The sequence below is a fragment of the Trachurus japonicus genome, chromosome 17 (genome assembly GCF_045865225.1).
Source record: "Trachurus japonicus isolate A0001 chromosome 17, Traja_1.0".
Taxonomy (NCBI): Eukaryota; Metazoa; Chordata; class Actinopteri; order Carangiformes; family Carangidae; genus Trachurus; species Trachurus japonicus.
Window position 1 is genome coordinate 11,966,181 of NC_140923.1, and position 23,440 is coordinate 11,989,620.

Consider the following 23,440-nt stretch of genomic DNA (forward strand, 5'->3'; position numbering starts at 1 on the left):
ATACAGTCTTATCCCCCCCTCCTCCTCCTCACCACCTCCTCCTCCTCCTCCTCCCAACTCCCCGTGCGTCAAGTCCTACAGCGACTTTCACGTCTTTGGTGCGCCTCTTTAAAATAAATAAATAAATAAAAAGTGCAGAAAAGAAAAAGGATATTCCCAAAAAGTTTCCTCTATGTCATTGCGTGGATGGACCCAAAAAAGTTTTTCATCTCATTTCATGGGACTGGAGCAACTTTTCCTTTTCCACGCCGGTTCTCCTTCAGCTCGGTTCGCCGCTGCAGCTCCAAACAAACTCACAATCTGATCCGGAACATGTTTCCTCCTCCAGATAGTGAAGTCGGACTCGACTCTTTCATTCTTTGCTCCATTAGTTTTATCGCCATCCATCCAGCTTCTCCACGCTTCTTCTTTCCCCAGTTCAAGACACAGAGACAGAGAGAGAGAGGGAGAGAAAGAAGAAGAAGGAGAAGAGGAGGAGGTTGGATGAGGGAAGAGGAGGGGGAGAAAAGTTTATCAAATATTTTTGTCGTCCTTTACCCTTAATTGCCTTTGGGTGGGTTTCCCAGCTCCAGTTGGTCCGTTACTCATTCCCCATAGGATCTCCTGCCTGTCAGTCATGAATCCCCCCCCTCTCTGCTCTGCTCTGCTCAACCTCCTCCCTCCTCCTTCCCTCCTTCTCCTTCTCCTCCTCTCTCCCCCTCCTCACTCACTCACTCACTCACTCTGGAGGTTTCTCTTTTAGTCAAACTCACTTAACATTTACACCACTTGTCCTGCAAACACAGCTCTTACAACTAAACCGTCTCTACATCGACATCCAAACACCATTTAATTTAAGATGCAGGTTTGTCTTCACTTTATTAACTGTGTCACACTTTTTTTAAACTCCCATATGATGATTATTATTCCACTCATGAGCAAAGCAGCTCACTTGTCTCCAAAAAAAAAGAAAAGAAAAAAAGAAAGAAACTTTGGAGCTGCCATTGTGGTCCGGCTGCTCGGCCACCGGGGCTGTGATGTTAACTGTCAGTTACTCCACATAACAGGGCCTGTTTCCTGTGGCGCTGAACACGACCGCCCCCCTCCCCTCCCCACTCACTCACTCTCTGGCTGTCACTCGTCCCTCTCCTCCCCTTTTGCTTCTTCTTCCTTCTTTCTTTTTTTTCTTCTTTTTTCCTTTGCCCCACTCCTTGTTCCTCTCTTTTCCCCCCACACACCAACTCCTCCTTGTCCCTCCTTCTCTTGCGTCTCCCCTCCCTCCCTTTCTTTCTCTCCCTCCTTCCTCTCCACCACCACCACCACAGATCTGTTTCTCATTATCCTCTGTAGTCTGCTCTCTGTCTGAGTCAGGAGACGAAAAACTTAAATAAACACACTCTCTCAGGCTCCCTCCGCCTCAGTCCAGCTCCTTATTCCTCCTCCTCCTCCTCCTCCTCCTCCTCTCCTCCCCTCCTCTGTCCTCTTTCCTCGCCCTCCTCTGGTTCTCACAATCATCAGGCGCATGTTATACTGGAGTGTAACTGGGGGCTTGTTTCACTCTCCCCTGTCATCCTCTTGGGGTTGTGTGGGCAGGCCTTGGATCCTGGACTGATCTCAAGATGTTACAGTCTAGTTGGGGGAGAGAGAGAAGGGGGAGAGAGGGGGAAGAGGGGGAGAGGGGGGAACTGCTACCAGCAGCAGGGCTGACGCAAGACTTTTCTTTCTGAGGCCCCTTAAACGAGACATGACAAACCCTTCACCGCCACCATCACCAAATCCCAAAATGGCACCGAGCCACTAGGACATAATCACGGAGTGGATGCTTGAATTATTAGTGGTATAAAAAAAGAAAAGAGAAAAAAAAGAGCTTTCAGTTTGTTTGGCAGACGGGGTGGGGGGGTGGAAAGGGACGGCCCCTCCTGATTGCTAATATTCCTTGGCAGCCTGTTATCAGCCATTATTGTTACCCTGGAAATCTACACTCGTCCAAACTTGAGCTAAAAGCAAAACTGTGAAATTCAACTGAAAAAGACAATCTGACACCAGGTGTGGAGAGATAAGAAAGAGTGCAGGGTTTGACCTTCACAAACAACCTTTGGCAAGTTTGTTATGTTTTAAGGCACTAAAACGAGGTAGTGTATACAACCATGACACCTTACGATCCCTGGAGGTTTTTGCTTTTTAAAATTTTCAACTTGAAGGGAAACTATACAGGTGCAAAATTGACATAAACACTGACATCATGTAATCAATCAGCAATGTGTTCTTGAGTTACCTCACCGTGCTCCGCGGCAAAAGCTGAGAGAAGTTCATGCTTTTTTTTTTTTCCTGGAGCCTAAGTTGTCACCAAAACAAATGAGAAGCCTTTAACACGGCCTTTAAACAAACACTGTCTATGTGTAAAAAAAAAAAAAAAAGACTCTTACAGTCTCCAGGTAAGTTTGTGGAGCAAAACAGTCAAACTCAAATCACATCATGAGAAAATGGCAAATTTTTATTGACTGGCAAACAACTAAAAAGTACATTTGTTTGTCCCCTTTTGCTCTTTATCACATTGGCTGAGTTGCAATAACCAAATAAATGTTTGGTTTTTTTTTAATGCAAAAGTTGTATTATGCTATAGGTTAAAACGATAAAACAATAAATTGGCTTTTGGAGAGCTCATGAGCAAACAGATGCTGTTGTTTTCATGTTTCCTCATTCACACTTGACTGTGGCTGGATGGGGATGGAAAGACAAAATGCATTTTCAGATTCATCTGGTTGATTTCACTTCATTTGGCAAAAGCACAAAATGAATTGTGTTGTTTGAAAGTTTTTAAATGTGACTGAACACCAAGACTTCCAGTGATTCCTCATGCAGCTAGTTCAACATGAAGGACATGCTGATGCTGTATGAACATCGTCAGCGGTTGTTCAGACGTAGAGCATTTTCAGAAATGGAAAGTTTTTGGTTGGGGGGGGGGACTTCAGCATTGAATGGCTAGTAAATTGTTTAAAGGACTGCTACAATGTGATGGATGAGTGCAACACACAGGAGGAACTGCTGAGTGTCAAGTTTATGAGAGGAGAAGCGAAGGGTAATTGACTCATGGACGTGTTGCCCTCGTGTGGTGAATGAGAGAAGAAGTTTTACTGTACAGTAACTTTCCTCTAAAGTTCAGTTCTGCTTTTACAGCCCGAGGACACAGATCACCGTTTTAAGTGAGAAATCTTCCGCAATTTGATGTCCTGACCGACTGATGATGACAGTCAGAGAGAAAGAAAGTGAAAAGTTTCCCTCTGTGGTAGATGTGGTGAAATGATACATAACTTGTGCTGTTAAACATTACTTGAAGTGACAATTACATGTGACTTAAGTATGTGAATATTTTGGTTGGGTTGTTACATAATATGATAACTTAAAGTACTTATATTGGACACATACAAAATTCATATTCAGTTCGTACACCAAAACATAATGCATAATACAATGACATTAAAGGGACAACGAGGAGTTTCTAATCGGTTATAAAAAAGTCTCACGTTAATGTGGATGAATCTCCGCTACCCACACTTGTTAATGGGCCCATTTTCGATAAATATATCATTCTGTCTCTATCGTTATTTTGTTATTATTAGTGGTGGCGGAGATGCTGGTCGAGCCGACCAGCGTTTCTTTACTTTCAGTTTCGCAACGAGTCATGAGAATAACGTAGCTGAATCGCCGTTTATGGTCGGAACTACGACGGTATGTGATCGTCTTTGAACCTCTGACTTTAATTATTGATGAATGAAAACATGAGTCTGTCTTGCGCCGGTCAAAAGAATTTTACGGTGCGCGGAGGCTCATAAATGTAGTGTGAAAACGCTTCGCTTTTCCAAAACTCCTCGTTGTCCCTTTAAAGAGTCTGATTTAGTCTTAGAAACATAGTATAAGTATAGAGTGATACACATTTTCATATAGTAATACTTATATTTACACAATAGAGAGATTATAATCTGTATTTATATTCTGTATTTATATAATCTGCACCTGTATTTGTAGATAATGTGATAATTTCAACCTTGAGCCTAAAAACAAGTTGGTCAATTCTATAAAGGGGAACATTTGAGTTTGTTCATAGTCTAAACCTGTAGTATATATACTATATAATATAATTGAAGCCAGGTCTTGTCAGAGATCTTATCACAGCAGTAAAACATAAGGTGAGGGTTTCTATCCACAAGTTTCCGAACGTCATCTATGGTCAAAACTGGCTTCCGGTTTGCCGGTTTGGTGGAATTTTACGTTTACGTTTCCATGGTTTTCAGGCGTTGTCATAGTTGCGGTAAACGCATGGATCTATTAACGCTGGCTTTTAACACAGATGTCAATTTGTGTGATATCCACTGTTAAAAGCTGCTGTGATGATCCATGCGTTTTACAGATTTTCATTGGGGGAAAAAAAAAAAAAAATCCATGCATTTACCGCGGCTACTGAAACCATGGAAACGTAAACATAACATTCCAAAACCGGCAAAACAGGCTACGTTTTTGACGTTCGGAAAAAGGTGGATAGAGCCATAAAGGCCAATGGGTGACAGTCGTCAGACATGATCATAGGAATGATGTTAGGAAAGCGGACCACACCTTTCCGAAGAGACCATGTGGCAATAAGTGATTAACAGATGCAACAATAAAGTATCTTAGAAAAAGAAAGAGTATTTTCTATAGGCTATTGCAAAATAATCACGAGTTTGAGCCTGAAAACAGGTTGTAAAAACAAGTTTTAGTTTAAGTTTTGAAGTGATGCAACAGAAGAAATACAAGAAATATCAACAGTTTTATTAATTCAATGCATTCTTCTTCTTTCTTTTGGCAATATCTGGTACCTACACTACCCACAATGCAATGCTAGTGTAGCCTCAAGCTGTGAGCTGGGAGCAGTAAGCTCACTTTCTTTAAACTCCACGGCCACAGAGTTTTTATTTAAAGCAGAAGTAAGCGGAATATTTGTGTTAATATAAGTCTTAAATAGTTGTATCTTCCGACAGCAATCACTTATATAGAGTGTTTGGTCCGAAACACGGGTCTGTCAGTCACTCTGCTCTGCTGTAAGCCAAGGAGAAAACTTTTCTTGTATCCTACAACCTTTATCCAATGAGGAGAGAGAACGGCTTAAAGGGGCGGTCCTTTCTGTGTGTGCAGCCAAGGGATGCGCATGAATGTGGTGACGTAGGGACGAGGGCGGGGACTGCTAACTCCATCGGCTGACAAGAAGTTAGCCAAAACCACCGGATCGCTTACTTCTGCTTTAACTTGTCGTCTTCAGATCTTTTTATAAACAGTCTATGCTTCAGAGGCCGACTTGTATGGAGGCAATTCAGACTTTGCACAACTCCTTATGGAGACACAATATCATACTATTATCCTGCAGACTTCGATGTTGGTGGCTTCTTCTCAACCCATTACCGTCATCACATCAAATAAACTATGTATTTCATTGCATCAGGTGTGTTTGTTAGGCGTGTCGTGTGAAAACTTAATGTATTCTGGCTTCAGCTTCTCCTTTTTCAACAGACAGATTACAAATTATGATCAGCTAAACTTGTTTGTCCATTTTCAGGGTGTAAAAAAGCGAAGCTGCATCAAGAGGGATGATGATGATGATGATGACGTTCCTGAACAAGCGCGTGCATGTTTGACAGACTTCACTTGCAAATATGAAAGTGAAGCTTCTGCTTCACGGAAACAAACATTTCTCTCAGTGTCAGAGACTTGTATGAACTGGTAAGTGTGAGGTTTTGGTGTGCGCGCGTGCCTTTTTTTGTATGTGTGTTTGCATGCGTGACACAACTTTGAAATCACCTATCTGTTCACACATATTATGCAAGATTTATTGGCTCACAGAGAATATAAAAACTGCCTCGGGATACAGAAACATGGATTTTGATATGGCACTGATAGGACACGTTTTTCAAGAAAGACGCTCATTTGTTTACAAAAAGCCCATCATGATGTGTATATAGTGTCACAGCACTGTAGGTACTTTAGATACATATGCCACAAGATGCTCATATATAGCGAAGAATAGCGGGGATGCAGGGTTTTTAAGGAAGGACACACCTGTGTGCCTCCCTCTCCCTAAGCTCAGCATGTCGCAGCCTGTGGGGGAGGACGTGATTCAGTTTATAATGGGCTGAGCTAATGGAGACAAGAGGAGAGACGCTGGAGGAGCTGGACGGAGCGGAGAGCAGCAAGTGGGATATTTGAATCTGACACAACACAGAGGAAACGCCGTTCTAAAAACAGCTTGCACCGACAATTAAAGGTAACGAACCTTCTCCTAAAACTATAGGGATTATGGCAATGGGCCAATTTGCCAAAAATGTTGAACTATCCCTTTAAATCCCATTCAAAAAACATTTGTTCTTGTTGAGTATCAAAATCCTAAAAGGATGATAACATTTTTTATTCTGTGGGTAATGGGGGCGGGACTAGATAAGCTTTTGCTTCTCCCGCTTTCCCTTTCGGCCATGTGTATTATTTGAACTAAGATGAAGTGTGATGATGATGATTTAAATTGACATGCCCGAAATAAACAAATTGATTGATTGATACTCCAACAACTTGAAGACAGTATAAAACCCTCTGAAAACTAAATTTTCAAGATTATAATAATCACTAATTGCTGAGTTTTACAGGTGCTGGTGGTTTTATTTATTTTGCAAACACACAACTTTGTCTCTCGTCCTCAGGATGAAAACCACCTCCGCCCCAATACTCCCCAGGCTTCTCAACCTGACTTCCACTACCGTCGACCCGAACCTTGAGGATGACAGTGTGGTTAGCAACGACTTCTCCACGGGCATGGGCGCCCTCATTCTCGGCCTGGTCTTCCTCCTGGGCGTCCCTGGGAACTTTTTCATCGTATGGAGCATCGTGGCGCGCATTCGACGACGCTCGGTCACCAGCATCCTCATCCTCAATCTGGCTCTAGCTGACGGCTTCCTCACGATCCTCACCATCTTCTTCATCATCTACCTGGCCAAGCAGACGTGGATCTTTGGTAACGCCATGTGTAAATGCATGTTCTACCTGTGCAACACCAACATGTACGCGTCCATCTTTCTGATCACACTGATGAGTGTGCAGAGACTGGTGGCTGTGGTGTTTCCAAGGAAACTGCCCTACATAGCCAGCAAGAAGATCGTGAGGAGGGTGATTATAGGCATGTGGATACTGGTCGGGCTCATTGCCATCCCGTCACTCGTGTTTCGGGACGTAAGAGAGGACACCGATGAGAAGAACAGAACAAGATTTGTGTGTGCACCCAATCACACCCTTCCTCGACATGTAAGTACACAAGAGCAAGCAGTTAAAGGGTTTGCTGCCTTTTTTGAAAATGTTGTTTTACACAACTGTACCATAATAACAATATCATAAAGGGATATTGTAGTGGAAGATTTAATGGTTTTTTATCAAAAAAGCCTGTTCCCTTACATCTGCAGAATAGGATTTGTATGGCAGGGCATCTACCACAATGTTTTTCTAATCATAGGCACTATACTGCAATACATTTTAACCTACAGAAAATACATTTACATATGCAAGAGTTCTGACATTATGTCTTCAAAAGTTTTCGGTCAAAAAAGAAAAAAAAAAAATCTATTAAACTGACTTGGTTCTGTAAGTTAAATGACCAGTAGGTGTCGCATTAACTTAGACCATAAACAAAAGTTTTGTTAGCTTGGCTACAACGTTGCCTCCCCTCCTTCAGCTTTCAACAAAGTGCTACGAATACAGAAGAAAGTGGGAGCTAGACACAGAGCTAAGTAAGTAAAATACTTACAGTAGCTTACTGAAAAAAGTAGTGCCGTATTTTATAACGCCGTCATTCCCATCACTTCTAATGCATTAATGCTAAATTACGCTAATGCTAAACAGCGAGTCGGCTAACGCTCCCATGGCTACCGTGACCGCCAGACACTAAAAGCAAACGGAAAACCTTGATGTAGCCATCAAGTTACTTACGTTGAAGCAAAGATACGGTTGAAGAGAAGAAAGGTCAGCTCTGGGTTAAACTGGAGAGTTTTGCCAGCTTGTGGGGATCTCATCAATAAAGCCAGGCCGACGGATATTTTAACAGTTGACCAACCATCAGGTGCACAGCCCCTCTGGTCAGCCTGCGCGTGCTTGTTGAAAATTCGAACAGGTAACTTTCATCTTTGCCGCTGCTGGACGTCGTCCCTCTTTTGGCAGATCCATTCAAGTCTCCATATGATCATGACTGTGAACACATCTGTTTTCCTGTGTGCAGGTACGTTTTCAGTACGCCTTCGAGACAGTGTCGGGCTTCATCCTTCCTTACACAATCATCATAACCAGCTACGTGCTCATCCTGAGACGCCTGAGGCAGACCCAGTTCCGGCAAAAGGCGCGCAGCGAGAAACTCATGCTGGCTATCGTGGTGATGTTTGGAGCTTTTTGGCTGCCGTACCACGTTATCAACATGATACAGGTGTGTGAGGGCATGTCAAAGGTGTTTTGTTATCGCATTAAATCTTCTCACATTTCTGCTTTAGAGATCAACACCATGAAGTCCTGAATACACAGCTGTATTTTTGTTTTGTTTCAGGTTGCAGCCGAGTGGTACCCAGATGAATCGCCCACAAGAGAACTGTGAGTAAAAGATTTTAACCATTTTAAGTCAGTAAAGGCTCATCTTGTTGTGTGGTTATGTATTTATTAAACTAAATACCCTTTGTAAGTGTTTAACTTAGGGAATTGCATGACTTTAATCAAACACAAGTTTGTAGTGGTCAAATTTAATCTCAGAGGCCAATTGCAACAGACTCTATTGTAATTTAGTGTAACAGAGGTGCACTCACTCACCCTTAAAGGACGTGCTAACCCTTTTGCCAGTTTGCGGTTGTCAACCTCTTGGCAAAACGGTTAGTATTGTCGCCTGCCGTGCAGGAGACCAGGGTTCGAACCCCACTTAGGGCAGGCCGTGAGAAAACACAACGCAGAGGGCCAGATATGACATCTACATTAGCATCTCTGTGATTTTCTGGGCCTTTCCCCAAATTAACCTGTTCAGTGATTAATCCATGGATATATAGTTTTAGACATAATTTATGTATAATTTGAGATGTTTAAGTTTAGTTATATAGTTTATTCGTTTTTACTTGTGGCTGTTGTCTGAAATGTCTGTATCTGTTTATCTGCAGTTTGGACCATATCTCTAAGTCCAGTCGTGCCGTGACTTCAGCTTTGGCCTTCATCAACAGCTGTGCCAAACCTATCCTCTACGCCAGGGGTGGGCAATTATTTTTTCCAGAGGGCCACACTGACTCCGATAAATTGAGTGAAGGGCCACACGATTCGAAATCAAATTGAAACATCAAATATTTATTGCTGAATTATATATAATTATATATTAGCCTATAACTACATATGTTTGGTGGAAATGATTGCATTACAATAGGCTGACAGCCCACAATCCATGTAATCGCATTTTCAACTTATATCCATCACAGATCACTGAACATGCTGTATTATGATATAAATATGGACTCAAGGCAGATTGTTTTATCAACACTTACTGACCATAAATGACTGCACCAATTAATAATGTTCACAGACACCTGAATATTATAATTAAGCACTCAGATCCTTTTCAGTTCTGATTCAGTGAGACTGTTCTATTTGTATGTAGATAACCTTTTATTTATGAAGAAACACAATACTCATTTGCTGCTGCCTAACAACACCAACATGAAAAAAAAAGACTGATTTGATTACAAGCGTAGCCATTGGTGGATGGAGGCTTCAGACGCACGTGGCTACAATCAGTCATATAGAGAGCCTAAGCGGAAGCAGGAAGTAACGGTCACCATGGGACCTCAACTCTGAAAAACTCGCCATTCAAATGAACGGGACTGAAAATTTTATTTCGTGATCCGTTTGAATTGCGCCATGAGAAAAAAATATGTCCTCTACCTGTTTAAAACATCACGTTTCATCCCGAGAAATCAGCCGTTTGTTGTAAAGCTATTGTAGAATAAAATTCAGAAGAATCTGTAAGCAGAAAGACTACAAGTCGCGTAGGTGACGTCACACACCAAATGCCGCCCTTTCCCGTGTCAGTTGGTGACGTATTTTCTGTGGGACACAGATCTGTAGTCCGTAGAGCGGTCTTTACACAAAATACATTCTTCTGTTGCCGTTTTACGATGAACGGCTGATTTCTCGGCATGAAACGTGATGTTTTAAACAGGTAGAGGACATATTTTTTTCTCATGGCGCAATTCAATCGGATCACGAAATAAAATTTTCAGTCTCATTCATTTGAATGGATAGTTTTTCAGAGTTGAGGTCCCATGGCGCCGTTACTTCCTGCTTCCGCTTAGGCTCTCTATGGTCGATCACGTCAGAAAACCCAGCGATCTCATAAAAGCTCTTTTAATCACAGTTTGCTAAACCTTAGTGTTTGGGAAATAATAATTAGGTGACGTGATGGGGCTTTGTAACCGTCAGCAGTTATGATTCGGCTGACGGAGGGTTGTGAAACACCGGCCCGGTTCCGCGGTCAGAAACTCCGCTGTGGAGAAAACCTGCAGCAGAGCGGCTCCTCTCTCCTCCGTCGGAGCTCCGGTGTCCGACAGAGAAAGAGACTGAGCAGCCGTCTGTCTTCAACCTGGAGGAGGTTACTTTGTTACTTTCTGTCTGCGATGTGCAGGCTCCTGTTCTAACAGGGCTGTCACTGTTTCAAACAGCTGATTAGTGCGCATCAATGTAATAAAAGCAATCGGGTCATAATAGCAGTTCGTCTCGCACTTCGGCTCGCGGGCCGGATTGAGACGGCATGCGGGCCGGGTCTGGCCCGCGGGCCGTAAAATGCCCATGTATGCTCTACGCCTTCGCTGGGAAGTCCTACATGAAGCAAAATGGCTTCGCCTTCATGGCAAAGCTCTTTGAGGGCATATCAGAACCATCAGGAACCAAAAAGAGTCAGGCCACTGTAGAGACTGTAGGAACCAGTAATGCTGATTCCAGCACAGAGAATGGGAATGGCTAGTGGCTACGTCATCACATTCTAAAACATCACTTCCGTGTCCAATCGCAGGACATTCAGCATAGAAACAATAGGCAGAGCTGGGTCAACAACACCGCGGGAGCTTTCATTTATGAATAAATAAACATATATATTCATGTATATGAATTCAATGCACAATATAGCATTTTTTTTTTACCGTAAAAAAGAAAAAAAAAAGAGAGCACTCTCTCTCTGAGCACATATGCTCTCTGAGCACATATGTCTAACTTTGTCAGCATGTACATCATGTATTCAGACAGAAAAAAATCTTGAGGTTATGTCTGACTTTGACTGAGTTACATTCAAGAACCAGCTGTTTTCAATGACTGAAAGTGAATTCACTCGGTGATTTATTTCCATCGATCAGCTGTGTTTACCGTTTCAGGTGTCATAGATGGTTAGACAGATTAATTAGTCCTCTAACACATCCTAAAGTTTGACTTGTCAGAGTTTTTCAGTATAGAAGCAGCTCAGGTTTAAGTGTCGGGAGTCACTGTGGGGACGAAGTAAACAGCTGTAAAGTTAACCTCGTCCCTCTCCTTTCTACAGTCTATGGTCCCTCTGCACATTAATGAGCCTGTCTGTCTCCGTGCCGTACCGCGGTCACCGTGATGTGTTAACGTTATAGGATTAATTAAAACACACAACGTAAACAATACGACCGTATAGGCTACATGTGATACTACCGGAGGAGGCCAGTGGATCGCGGTGGTCCAGTCACGGAGGTAAACGTTAGTTAGCTAGTAGCTAGCGCTAAACATTAGCTCATATAACGTCTCTATGTAACTTATAAATGATTGTGTGTGTGTGTGTTTTGGGAGGGCAGCAATGAAGAACATGCATTGCTGTATACGTTAGCAGCAGGAGTTGGACATGGAAGTGATTTGTGACGTCACACTAGCCCAGGGGTGGCCAACCAGTCAGAGACTAAGAGCCACTTTTTTTTACTGTGTTACTGCAAAGAGCCACATCATACACATGGGCACACATGAACATCATTCCATGCCTTAATCATGTATGCACACACACACACACACACACACACACACACACACACACACACACACACACACACACACACACACACACACACACACACAGACACACACAGGCCTCTGCTCAGCCAGATTTATTGAAAATGTCCCACACCAAGATAATGACAGTTATTTTTTCAACAGTTAACATTGTGTGCACTGTCTCACACACACATAAACTCTCAGTTCAAGCAAGTCCACAAACAAAAATATAGGCCTAACAATTGTCAATAACGTTTTTCTCTTACTATGCTGCTTAGTGGGACTTCTGGCATTCCTTGTCCTGAACAATCCTCCTCAAATCTGGCTTGTAATCCGTTGTTGCCACTCGAAGCAACTCTTTCACATGAGTGTCAGTCAGAACAGATCGATGCTTTGATTTCACATGTTTCAGGGTGGAAAACACAGACTCGCAGACGTACGTTGACCCAAACATCGACAGGATCTTTAGCGCAGCCCGTTTGATGTTGGGGTATTTTTCCATTGGCACACGTTTCCAGAACTCAATGGTCCCTTCCCTGAAAACAGCTTTCAGTTGATCCTCCTCACAAAGATCGATCATCTCCAACTCCGCCGCAGCCTCATCTGTGACGAGCGGGGTTTTCAAACAGTCCATCTCCGCATTAAATGGGTCGACAAGGAACGTAATCTGTTGTCTTTTCAGTTGTAGATCACGGAACCGGGTCACAAAGCTTTCGTGCAGGTTTTCAACCAGTGTTGCATATCTGTCTCTTTTCTTTTTCAGGGCGGCGCTGGTGACTTGTTCACTGGCTTTTAGCAGAGTGGGAAAATGCGTTAAATCTCCCTTTTGAATATGCGCCTTGAACAGCTTCAGTTTGTTGATAAACGCAAACACACACTGCACGAGGTCAGGCAGCATTTTTAACTTGCCCTGCAGGGTCAGGTTCAGTCTGTCCAAGTGACACAGCATGTCGACCAAAAATGCCAGATCCATAATCCACGCGAGGTCCGAGAGCTCGGGATAGTCCTTGCCCTTCTCTTCCATGAACAGTTTCACGGCATCCAAAAGCTCAAAGAAGCGAGAGATTACTTTGCCTTTTGACAGCCACCTCACAGTGCAGTGCAGAGGCAGGTCACCTGGAAGCCCTTGGTCCAGCTCCGCTATGAGATTCCTGAATTGCCTGTGGTTAAGCGCATGTGTGCGGATGTAGTTGACGATTTCCATCACAGGCTTCATGACGTTGTCTAAATTCAATGATTTAGACACGAGTTGCTCCCTGTGGATGATGCAATGGAAATTCCAAAAGTCGGGAAATGTTTGGTCAGTTTTACACAGCCCCACAAGCCCGTTCACGGATCCGATCATGGCCGGCGCTCCATCCGTGGCGATTGCAGTTAGTTTTGCTATGGGCAGGTTTGCTTTTGCAAATGCAGCCATCATTGTTTCTTTCACATCTATGCCACGGGTTCTGTCTTTTAATGGCACAATATCAAGGAGTTCTTCTTTGATCGTACATTCGTTTGACACAGACCGTGCAAATATTGCCAACTGAGGCTTGTCTTGTATGTCACAACTCTCATCCAATGCCACACTAAAATACTCACATGCTTGAAGGTCAGAGTGCAACTGTGATTCAATAGCAGTGTTAATGTCCGATATTCTGCGTTCAACAGTGTGGCGGGAGAGTTGGACATCTGATATGCTTCGTTTTAGTTTGTCGTCTTCAGGAGACAGGATTTCAACAGCGTTAATGAGGCATTTTTTAATGAAGTCCCCTTCGTTGTATGGCTTTTTAGCCTGTGCGATGTTCCAAGCCAGCTGATATGATGCAAGCGTTATGGTCTCTGAGTGTTTTGTAAATTTTTGGAAAAACTGCTTCTGCTTTTCTGCCTGACTTTTCAAAGTGACCAACCTCTGCTTGCGAAGTTCAGTCCCTTTTGGAAATTCCTGGTCGATGTTAGGATGGATTGAGCTGAAGTGACGCTGAAGATTTGAAGCTTTGAAATGCGCCAATGATGCCTGACATATAAGGCAGAATGGCTTGCCATTACGTTCAACAAAAAAATATAAACTCTCCCACTCTGTTAAAAACGTCCTGTGTTCTTCTTCATATTTTCGTTTGGCTGTGCTTTTTTTCCCTGCCATTTTGAGAGCGAACTTACAAATTATTTACAACTCAAATCATCTCGCGCGTTTGACATCACATCAGACCTTCTTTTTACAGTCTATGCATCAGACGTTATTATTCTTCTTCTTTTCAATTCAAACCGGCTCCCCCGGTCAGCGCGCCACCTAGGGGGAATGAATGGCAGCGCCAGCCAAGCATTTTTGACGCTTGTCATGTGAAAGCTCCTGAAGAGCCGCATGATAAAGAGCCGCATGAAATCAGCATAAGAGCCGCATGTGGCTCGAGAGCCGCGGGTTGGCCACCCCTGCACTAGCCATTCCCATAAATCTGTAACGAATGGGATATGAGGTTTAAATGAAACGAGGTTTAAATGAAACATGTCAAACCACATGAGAGTGTGAAGATTCTGGTTTAAGCAACTTGTGAACATGACTTTGTCGTGCTTAAAAAATACAAACCCAAAGCACCAGCTTAAACCTGAATTTGTTGTTTTCCAGATAGTTTTAAGTCAGCGATCCAGCCATAATGGATGGATGGATATATTTTGTTTATACCCGAATTGTTTTCTACATTTGTATTTTATCCAGTTTTGTGGTAATCACAGAGAATAACACTTGAAAATGGAAACCATTTATAACTACAAAATATGTACACGAACAGAACCTTGGAGTGATTGCAATAGGGTAAATACAAACTGTAATTTGCACTGAGATATTTCAATTGCAGTCTCTCTGAGCCTGAGTTAGTTGACCACTGCATTCGGAAATGGTTATTTCTTCTTTCAACTGCATTGTATTTTACTGATTGTATATTACATATTTTTCACTCAGGCCAAAGAGATTATTGTCAATAAGTACTAGTAATTTATTTGTCATCGAAAAATCTACTCTTTAAGCATCATAAATGAGATCTTGAGACACAAACTCTATGTAAATTGCATCAACTAGTAATTAATTAATCTCCTAAAAAGAGTTTAACCAGTCAGCGGTAAACCTCTAAAAACCTGTGGATAAAGTTACTTGGATGTAGCCTACGAGCATATGCCTACTAGCCCCCGGTCGCTGCTCCCTTTGCATTTCTCCCAAAACAAGCACATTTCTTAACAGGTAATATCTGGATAAACTGACAACAGGCTGGGCATTTAACAGCGACTTTCTCGCAATAAAGAATATTAAAACTTTTAGCAGCTATCACTGTCAGTTGCTGCTGAACGGCGATAGCGATGCTAATTTGTTAGCCCGTCTATGAGGTGTTAGGGGAGTGGGGTAAGTTGAGCCACTTTTTGTATTCAGGATCACTACATCAAGACAATTATAGTTTTGTTGCTAACTAACACATCTGCATATATTTCAGGATGTTTTGCATCCCTACAAATGAACAGAATGAGTGTAAATATATATACACACACACAGTTGTGTTCAAAATAATAGCAGTCCGACATCACTTGCAAGATAAATCACTGATTTTGTTAGAATTTCAACTTTTTCTAGAAGGTTTAGTAAAGGTATAGAAAACCAACAGGCATGACGTGCATAATGCTGATTCTGTGAAACTGAATCATTTACTCAATGACCCCAAACACACCAGCAAGCGTGTAAAGAAAGATGTCAACACTGCTATTTTTTTGAACATTATATTTCTTGACTTTCTGTAAAATATTATCAAATTAAATCACTTTTTCCAATTTTCTTGGTTTGAAATAGAATGTGCAGTGTCCCCAATGCAGTTGTGTTCCTTAAAATACAATTTATTTGAAGAATTTTGAGGTTTACTCACCTTTTTAAACACACTGCTATTATTATGAACATAACTATATATATATATGACTCTAAGTTGAGCATAGGAGTGGGGTAAATTGATCAACCCCCCTTCTTTCCTTCCATCCATCTCCTACCTCCCCCTTTACTTAATATTTTATCTGTCCAGGTTACAGGTGAACACAAACTGCAGGGACTTCCTGCTGAGCCACCAACTCACTGAGATTTGGGGAGCTTTGCAATTACGTCGCATCTTGGGAAGAATCCCAGATATTTTTCTTTCAAAGTAAAGTTTGGCACACTATAAACAACTTTTCCTGTTTTTAGGAACATACTTACTAGGGGTGTAACGGTTCGGTACCTACCTCACGGTTCGGTACCTACCTCGGTTCAGGGGTCACGGCTCGGTACGGTTTTGGTACAACAGACACTATTGAATGTAAAACTAAAATCTGTCTTGTGTTATAAAAGTAAAAAAAAAAAAAGAATATAAAATTAAACAAGTGCATTAGGTGTGTTATCATGCCATTCATTAATTCTAGAGGGGAAAAAACTTGCACTTGACAACTGACAACTATTACAAACAAAACAAAACAAGAAACTGACATCAATGTTGGTTTACACAGTTAACTTAGACTAGATGCCTGTTGCTTTGGTGATGTTTCTGGTCCTGTCTGTGTTCATGTCAAGAGGCTTAAAAGCAGCAGGATAAGTTGTTACACACAACTTGTCTTTTTCCTTGCACCAGTGATTGACATGTGGGTAGGAAGGAGGGAGGGAGGTGAGGCGGGTGAACCCTATATACAGTCTATGGGGTGAACATGCGCTACGTGTTTGATGCGTTTCTAGCAACGCAGCGCGCATCCGTGAAATAGCGCCGACGGACTGTGTCCGGTGGACCAGTCACGAGTTGCTTCCTATCGTCGCCACCGCCGTCGCCGTAGTGTTTCACTGAGAAGCCACACGGTGACATGAATGAAGCAGCAGCTCCTCTAACTTCACACTCTCATCACTTCTCTTCTTCAGCAGCTTCAAGGCTCATTACCACCACCTAGAATGGAGTGAGGACTACTTTTTATTTTATTTTTTATATTCATTCAGACGTATTCGTCGTGTGACTGTGTGCACCGAACCATGACCCCGTACCGTGACGGCATGGGACGAATACATATAGGCCTACTGTTACACCCCTAATACTTAATGTAATCGCAAACATACAGAATCTTGATTTAATAATTTGGACATACAGCCAAAATACATTCACTAAGTGTATAGGATAGGTGGCTTAACTTACCCCTGGCCAGATGGATCAACTTACCCCACAGCTCTTAGCTTGGGTTTATTACTCCCACAGCTAAAATGGTGCACTTTCATGCTAAGTTTACTACCTCATGTTGCAGCTCATAGATACCAGAACCCATGTATGAAACAAATTTACAATCATCTCTTTTGGTCTAAACACAATTCACATGAAACTTATGATCGACGAAATTAACTTGCGAATTCATCTTTGATGATTAAATACATACTGCCGCTTAATATGTTTATGTATGGCATTATTACAGTAGGCTAATGATTAGCCGCTAATCTTCCATTTGGAGAGTGACAAATAAAACCTTGAAGCAAGAAGATTTTGTTGGAGAACTGACATTGATATACAGTAATTCAGTAACGGTTGTAAATGTACCAGTGTACGGTTTAGTTTTAATATTTTGCCTTTCAAAAGCAAGCTAAACAAAAATCTTTTCCTTCATCTCTTCATATAGCCTATCCTGCTAGAAAAACCAGCATGGAAATGATGCTGGTCTATGCTGGGGTTTTTTTTAGCAGGGTAGCCAAAACCCACTCATTTTCTTCTCACCCTCATCTCGACTAAGGGTTGGGAGAAGTTTCAGAGTCATCTGTGCCTTTTTGAAGTTACAGCGGGGCTCCGCGCAGCAGTGCATGTCCATATGACGGTCGCAAACGGGGCTCATTTTTCTTCGTCCAAAAAGACACACCAAAAACCATCCAAATACCTCCATACTGCTAGTCTGTAATGTCCCTCTTGTATTGAAGCCCTGACATAAGAAATTGTTCCGAAAAAAATTAAATAAGTCTATATTTTAAGCTTGTTTGTAGCGGAAGCTCTCAGTTCACTTCAGGCAGGGTGTCAGTGCAAATCGCACGAGATTTGAGACTGAGGGTGTTTTCACACATGTTTAGTGCGCACCCTAGTGCGCACCAAATAGTAAAATGATGTATTGTTTCATTTTTCAGTTAGTGCGGTTGCTTTCAACCCTGCTTTTTGTCACTCAGGACCAAACTTGGAGAGCGTCATGTCTCCATGACTACCGGTTGAAATCTGGAAGCGCTGATTGATAAAACTTTCATGATGGAGACTCAAGTAGGGCCGGTTGTTAGTAGCTCTGGTCATTTATTTCTATATTGTTTGCATGTATAACTCTGTTTGGTACTTCCGGCTGGTTTCCGGTTGCGTTCACCCAGCTCGGTCCCGTTAGTTCCCGGTTAAACACGGGCGGACCTCTGCTGCTGCAGCTCGGTTATCAGCTGCTCCGCGGACCCAAGGGACGGAGCTGCCGACCTGTCCAGTTTTTGAGCGGACTCAGCGGACACGCACCGACCGGCCGCCCCGCTGCTGCTGCTTCGCTTGTGGGGACAGAGCTGCGTAGGACCGGAGCAACGGGCGGTCTCCCCGCTGCGTTAACCCGTTGTCAACGACTACGGGAGCCCTTTTAGCTCAAACTTGTTGAGTTCGCCTGGCAGTTGGGTCGCACCAGAGTGCGGTTGCTTTCACACATCAACTAGTGCGCACCAGAGTTCGGCTGGAGCCGAACCGAGACCACCTCCTCAGGCCGCACTAGTTTTGGTGCGCATTAGAGTGCGATGTGCTTTCACACTGACCCAAACGGGACCAAATTTAGTGAGATCTAAATTTAGTGTGCACTAACACTGCAGGTGTGAAAACACCCTGAGACGCTGGGAGCATCCGCTACAAACAAGCTTAAAATAGGTATTAGTAGTATTACTACTACTACTATTATTATTATTACTATTATTATTCACAATATAATATATATATTAACAATATAATATAATAATAATATAACAACCTGTCAAAGAGAGTTGTTTTCCCATGGCCAGCAATTGCAGAAACCGTATCACAACCAGTGAAGGCATGACAAAAGAGCAGATAGCGTCTCTGTCTTTCAGAGAGAGCCTCTTGGATCCTCCTGACATAGATCGGATGGTTTGTGCTTGAGCTATGGTGCACCAGCATTACCAGCACATCTGCGTCTTCTGCCTGCACCTGAAAATAGAACAAGTTATGCAAGTATGTTAAATTATGCAAAAAGAGATCACCATTGTCAAGTTATTATACAATGTGAATACTCTTCTTTTCAAAGTAATCATAGCTGATGAAAGTAAATATGTACACAAATGTTACTGACCTCAACAGAGCCATCTCTAGCAGCAGACAATGCCTCCCTCACAATCGGCATCATTGTTACACTGCTCGACAGTGATGTGAAGTTTTCGGAACGTTGAAGAGAGGAGGTGGATCAGCTCACTTTTGGTATGAGTGTTGTCCAAGAACTTTGCTCTTGGTGTCCAATGTATCATATCTGGTCGAATCTGGAGATCACAGCATGACTTCTTAGTACGTCTAACGTGGTCATGATCTTTTGGCGATCTGCTATAGCCATCAAAGACCACAATGATCTTCTGAGAGTGATGGCCGAGACACTGCAAGTATTTCAGGTAACTGTTGGCAATCTCCTGCCAACTCTGACCTTATTCCCACTTCACCATGTAGAGAAGCCATCCACCACCAGAGTGGTGGACGGTTGGTTAGTGAGGTCAAGCGGATCAGTTAAATCCTTCAGGCTAGTCTTGGAAAAGCCTGCCTTGTTGATTTTCTGATTTTTATTGCTTAACAGGGACAACGGGAAGGGAGTCAACTCATACTGTAAGCTTGTCTCAACTGTCATATCCCATTGGGCTAAAATGATCAGTCAGTTGAACAGTTTGAGTGAGTCAAGGTGAATCTTCTTTTCGTTGACCTTGGGAATCTTTCTGAGTGATGACAGGGCTTGTACCTTCAACTTCACCTCCATGGTTGATGTGGCTGACTGTCCATCCAGCTTTATCTGCATCTCCCTCCCTACTTCAGCTGCTCTCTCTGCATTAACTGAGTCATCCCTTGTGCTTGTGAATCCTGTTGAGAAAGACACAAGCAACTCTTTGTCTCAATCTTGGTCAAATGGCTTGATCTCCTCAAACCATTTGAGGGCAAGTTCAGTCGCTTCAGCATCTCGTTTCATTTGTGTTTTGGCAACTTCTCTGTGGAGTGGACCATGTTCCTTGACACCTCCCTCCATGCGCTGGTTGACATTGGAGAAGTGGTGGAGGGTGAGCACCCAGCACCTGTGACCAGAATCACTATTTCTCATCCTCCCTCTGCTCAGTCCATTTTCTGACTTGGCTGCCTTCGTTAATGTCTGCTCAATACAGATGTCACACCAGGTGTCAGACCAATCATGGCTAGAGTAACGGACAACATGGCTCCCATGGGCTGTGAAATTTTTAAAGGTTTCCTTGTAAGCACTGCAGGCAAAGTTTCGAGTTGCTTCATGAGTTGACAGACGTGCCCCCTTGGCATATTGATGATACCCCGCAGCTGCAAATAATGTGAGGTCCTGTTATACCAGCAATTTTCCACTTGTTAAGAAAGGCACAGGAAAAGTTGAAAGTTGTTTTACTTTTAATGAAAATGTCTGTTTAAAAATCGCGGTAAAACAACTGTTTTAAAATGCCATTAAAACAGTCCAGTCTTTGAATAACAAAGGGAGAGTGGCTACTCAAGTCCAGGGCCAGGGCCTTCGGATGGGGGAAGGGGCACCTGGCACCTTCCCTTATTGTCTACCCCTGGAATGCATACATTCTTGTACAGAAGCTGAATTGGCTGATAACCTGTAGAATTGCATGCAGTAGATGCACTGAACTCAGAGCAAGTGCGTCTTCTCTTCATCTTTGCTGACTCTATCTCCTCCTTTGATGCATGAGCTGACTTTGTGGTGACCTCAACAAACTTGTTGTACAAATCATTTTTGCACTTTATGTGGTACCTGAGTCTTCCTACATTTTGAGCCCTCATACACTCCATAATCTTAACATTTCCAACTGCTTCTGCATGTTCCATAAAAGTAGAGTATTCTTTAGGAGTTGCCTGTGTGAGCCTCCGAGCTGGCGTCTCCGGGCCTTCACAGATGAAGCAATTGAGCACAGGTGGAAGAATAACATCTTCATCCATACTGCTGGACTGTAATGTCCTACAAAGTAAAAATGGTAAAATATAAATTATATTATATTAAATATTAAATAGTAAAGTATTTTTTGTGATAATAAAGACAAGCTCTGTCATATGCAGGAATAAAATCTCTCTAATATATTCTATTGAGGGGGAAAACAGGAGATCAGCTTTACAGTAACATTAACTGCAAAAATCCTCTCTAAGAAAATCCACCACTGTAACCTAGATAGCTAATGGGGCAGTCAGCTAGCATTTAAGAAAATAAAATGGTCATCAGATGCAGTTTGGAGTATCTAACAGAGTTGACTAACTAAGCATGTTGAGTAACCATTTACGGTTACTCAGCTAACAAGGCAAAGCCAAGTGGGAGTTAATGTTATTTACTGTCAGCCAACTAACAAGTGACCTGTAGGTTCCTAGACCTACCAACTTTTGTGTTACGTGTATCAATGTAGTGACATGAAATATTTCAAGTTGTTAAAAAAGGATGTACAATACTTACATATCAGACAGAAAAAGTAGCGTCTTTCAGTGACACGCATTGAAGAAGGTGCAAATGGTTTCAGCATGTCTAGCACTATCTTATCACTACAGACCGTTGCTAGGGACGCCACTCTGATGCGACCCTTACAGTTGTTACCTTTCCATTGGGCTACTGCTTTAGAAAAATAGAAAAAAGATTTTCATGGTGTTAACTGGGTTCATTTTATTATTATTATTATTATTTTTTTTTTATTGTTTTGGGGGAGGCGGGGGGATTTGGAACCCTTTATTTGTGTAAAATGGCTGTAAATGCAGTGAGTGGGAAAAGTGGGGGTGTCTGGTTTTTGCACTAAGGAGTAGTTTTGGTGAAAAACTAATGCTTGCAATCAACTCATGAAAAAACCCTAGTTTGACCCCTCGCAAGTTACTTAAAGGTTATAGCTACAACTTTTTCAGCAAAAGGATACATTTTTCAAAAAGAATGCATCCACAGAATGTCTAGAGGGGTGCAGAATTTAATTTTACTGATTTTTTAAAAAATAGTATGTAAAAAATTGTTTTTTATAAATTTTGACGGGTCCGATATAAATATTTACATCTGGTTACGTTGGCAACGTCGGCATGGAATGATCTCTGTGGCAACAGCATTAGAACGTTGACACGTGTACTGCTGTAACTGACTGTCCAACCAGTACAACGTAAGGTTGGAGCGAGAGCAGGCAGTGTGAGTGCGACACCTACTGGCCAGGAGGAATTAAACTTGTAGCTAACACCTTTAAAGCCAAATTTAACATTTCGGAATGTTCAAAAATCCAGTTACGGATACCCCAACTAACCCAATTTTTAGGAGGTTTCCCACGGGAGTTGAATTTCAACATTTTAAGACAAACACATTTGTGAAGAAATTTTTTGGTAAGGATTTAGTTCCCAGATTGGTCATATATCTGCTAAAATGCCCTTACTACTAGTTTTTATTTTATTTTTTTCACACAATGCAAATGGATGAAACACGCTGACCAGGAGCGAGATGTAAACGGGAAATCAAGACCACGCGCCACAAATTGATTCCGTCAATTACGTCCGCCAAGAAAAGCTTCAGCTTCTCCTTTTTCAACTGACAGTTCACAAATTATGATCAGCTAAACTTGTTTGTCCATTTTCAGGGTGTAAAAAAGCGAAGCTGCATCAAGAGGGATGATGATGATGCCGATGACGTCCCTGAACAAGCGCGTGCATGTTTGACAGACTTCACTTGCAAGGATGAAGAGAGAGTGAACAACAAACATTCCTCTCAGTGTCAGAGACTTGTATGAACTGGTAAGTGTGAGGTTTTGGTGTGCGCGCATGCCTTTTTGTGTATGTGTGTTTGCATGCGTGACACAACTTTGAATCACCTATCTGTTCGCACATATTATGCAAGATTTATTGACTCACAGAGAACTGAAAAACTGCCTCGGGACACAGAAATATGGATTTTGATATGGCACTGATTGGACACGTTTTTCAAGAAAGACGCACATTTGTTTACAAAAAGCCCATCATGATGTGTATATAGTGTCACAGCACTGTAGGTACATATGCCACAAGATGTTCATATATAGCCAAGAATAGCTGGCGAGCAGAGTTTTTAAGGAAGGACACACCTCTGTGCCTCCCTCTGTCTAAGCTCAGCATGTCGCAGCCTGTGGGGGAGGACGTGATTCAGTTTATAATGGGCTGAG

General features: G+C 42.4%; 2 protein-coding genes across 2 annotated transcripts; one reads left to right on the forward strand and one right to left on the reverse strand.

Moving 5' to 3' along the window:
* Window positions 1–6,699: 6,699 nt before the first annotated feature.
* Window positions 6,700–11,023, forward strand: LOC146970200 (leukotriene B4 receptor 1-like). The gene is made up of 5 exons (XM_085805902.1): window positions 6,700–7,296; window positions 8,261–8,461; window positions 8,579–8,622; window positions 9,174–9,262; window positions 10,806–11,023. Exons 1-5 carry the CDS (start codon window positions 6,700–6,702, stop codon window positions 11,021–11,023), a joined length of 1,149 nt encoding a protein of 382 aa, XP_085662028.1.
* Window positions 11,024–12,331: 1,308 nt separating this feature from the next.
* On the reverse strand, window positions 12,332–13,273 carry LOC146970201 (general transcription factor II-I repeat domain-containing protein 2A-like). Its single transcript, XM_085805903.1, has one exon. It carries the CDS (start codon window positions 13,271–13,273, stop codon window positions 12,332–12,334), a length of 942 nt encoding a protein of 313 aa, XP_085662029.1.
* Window positions 13,274–23,440: the final 10,167 nt, after the last annotated feature.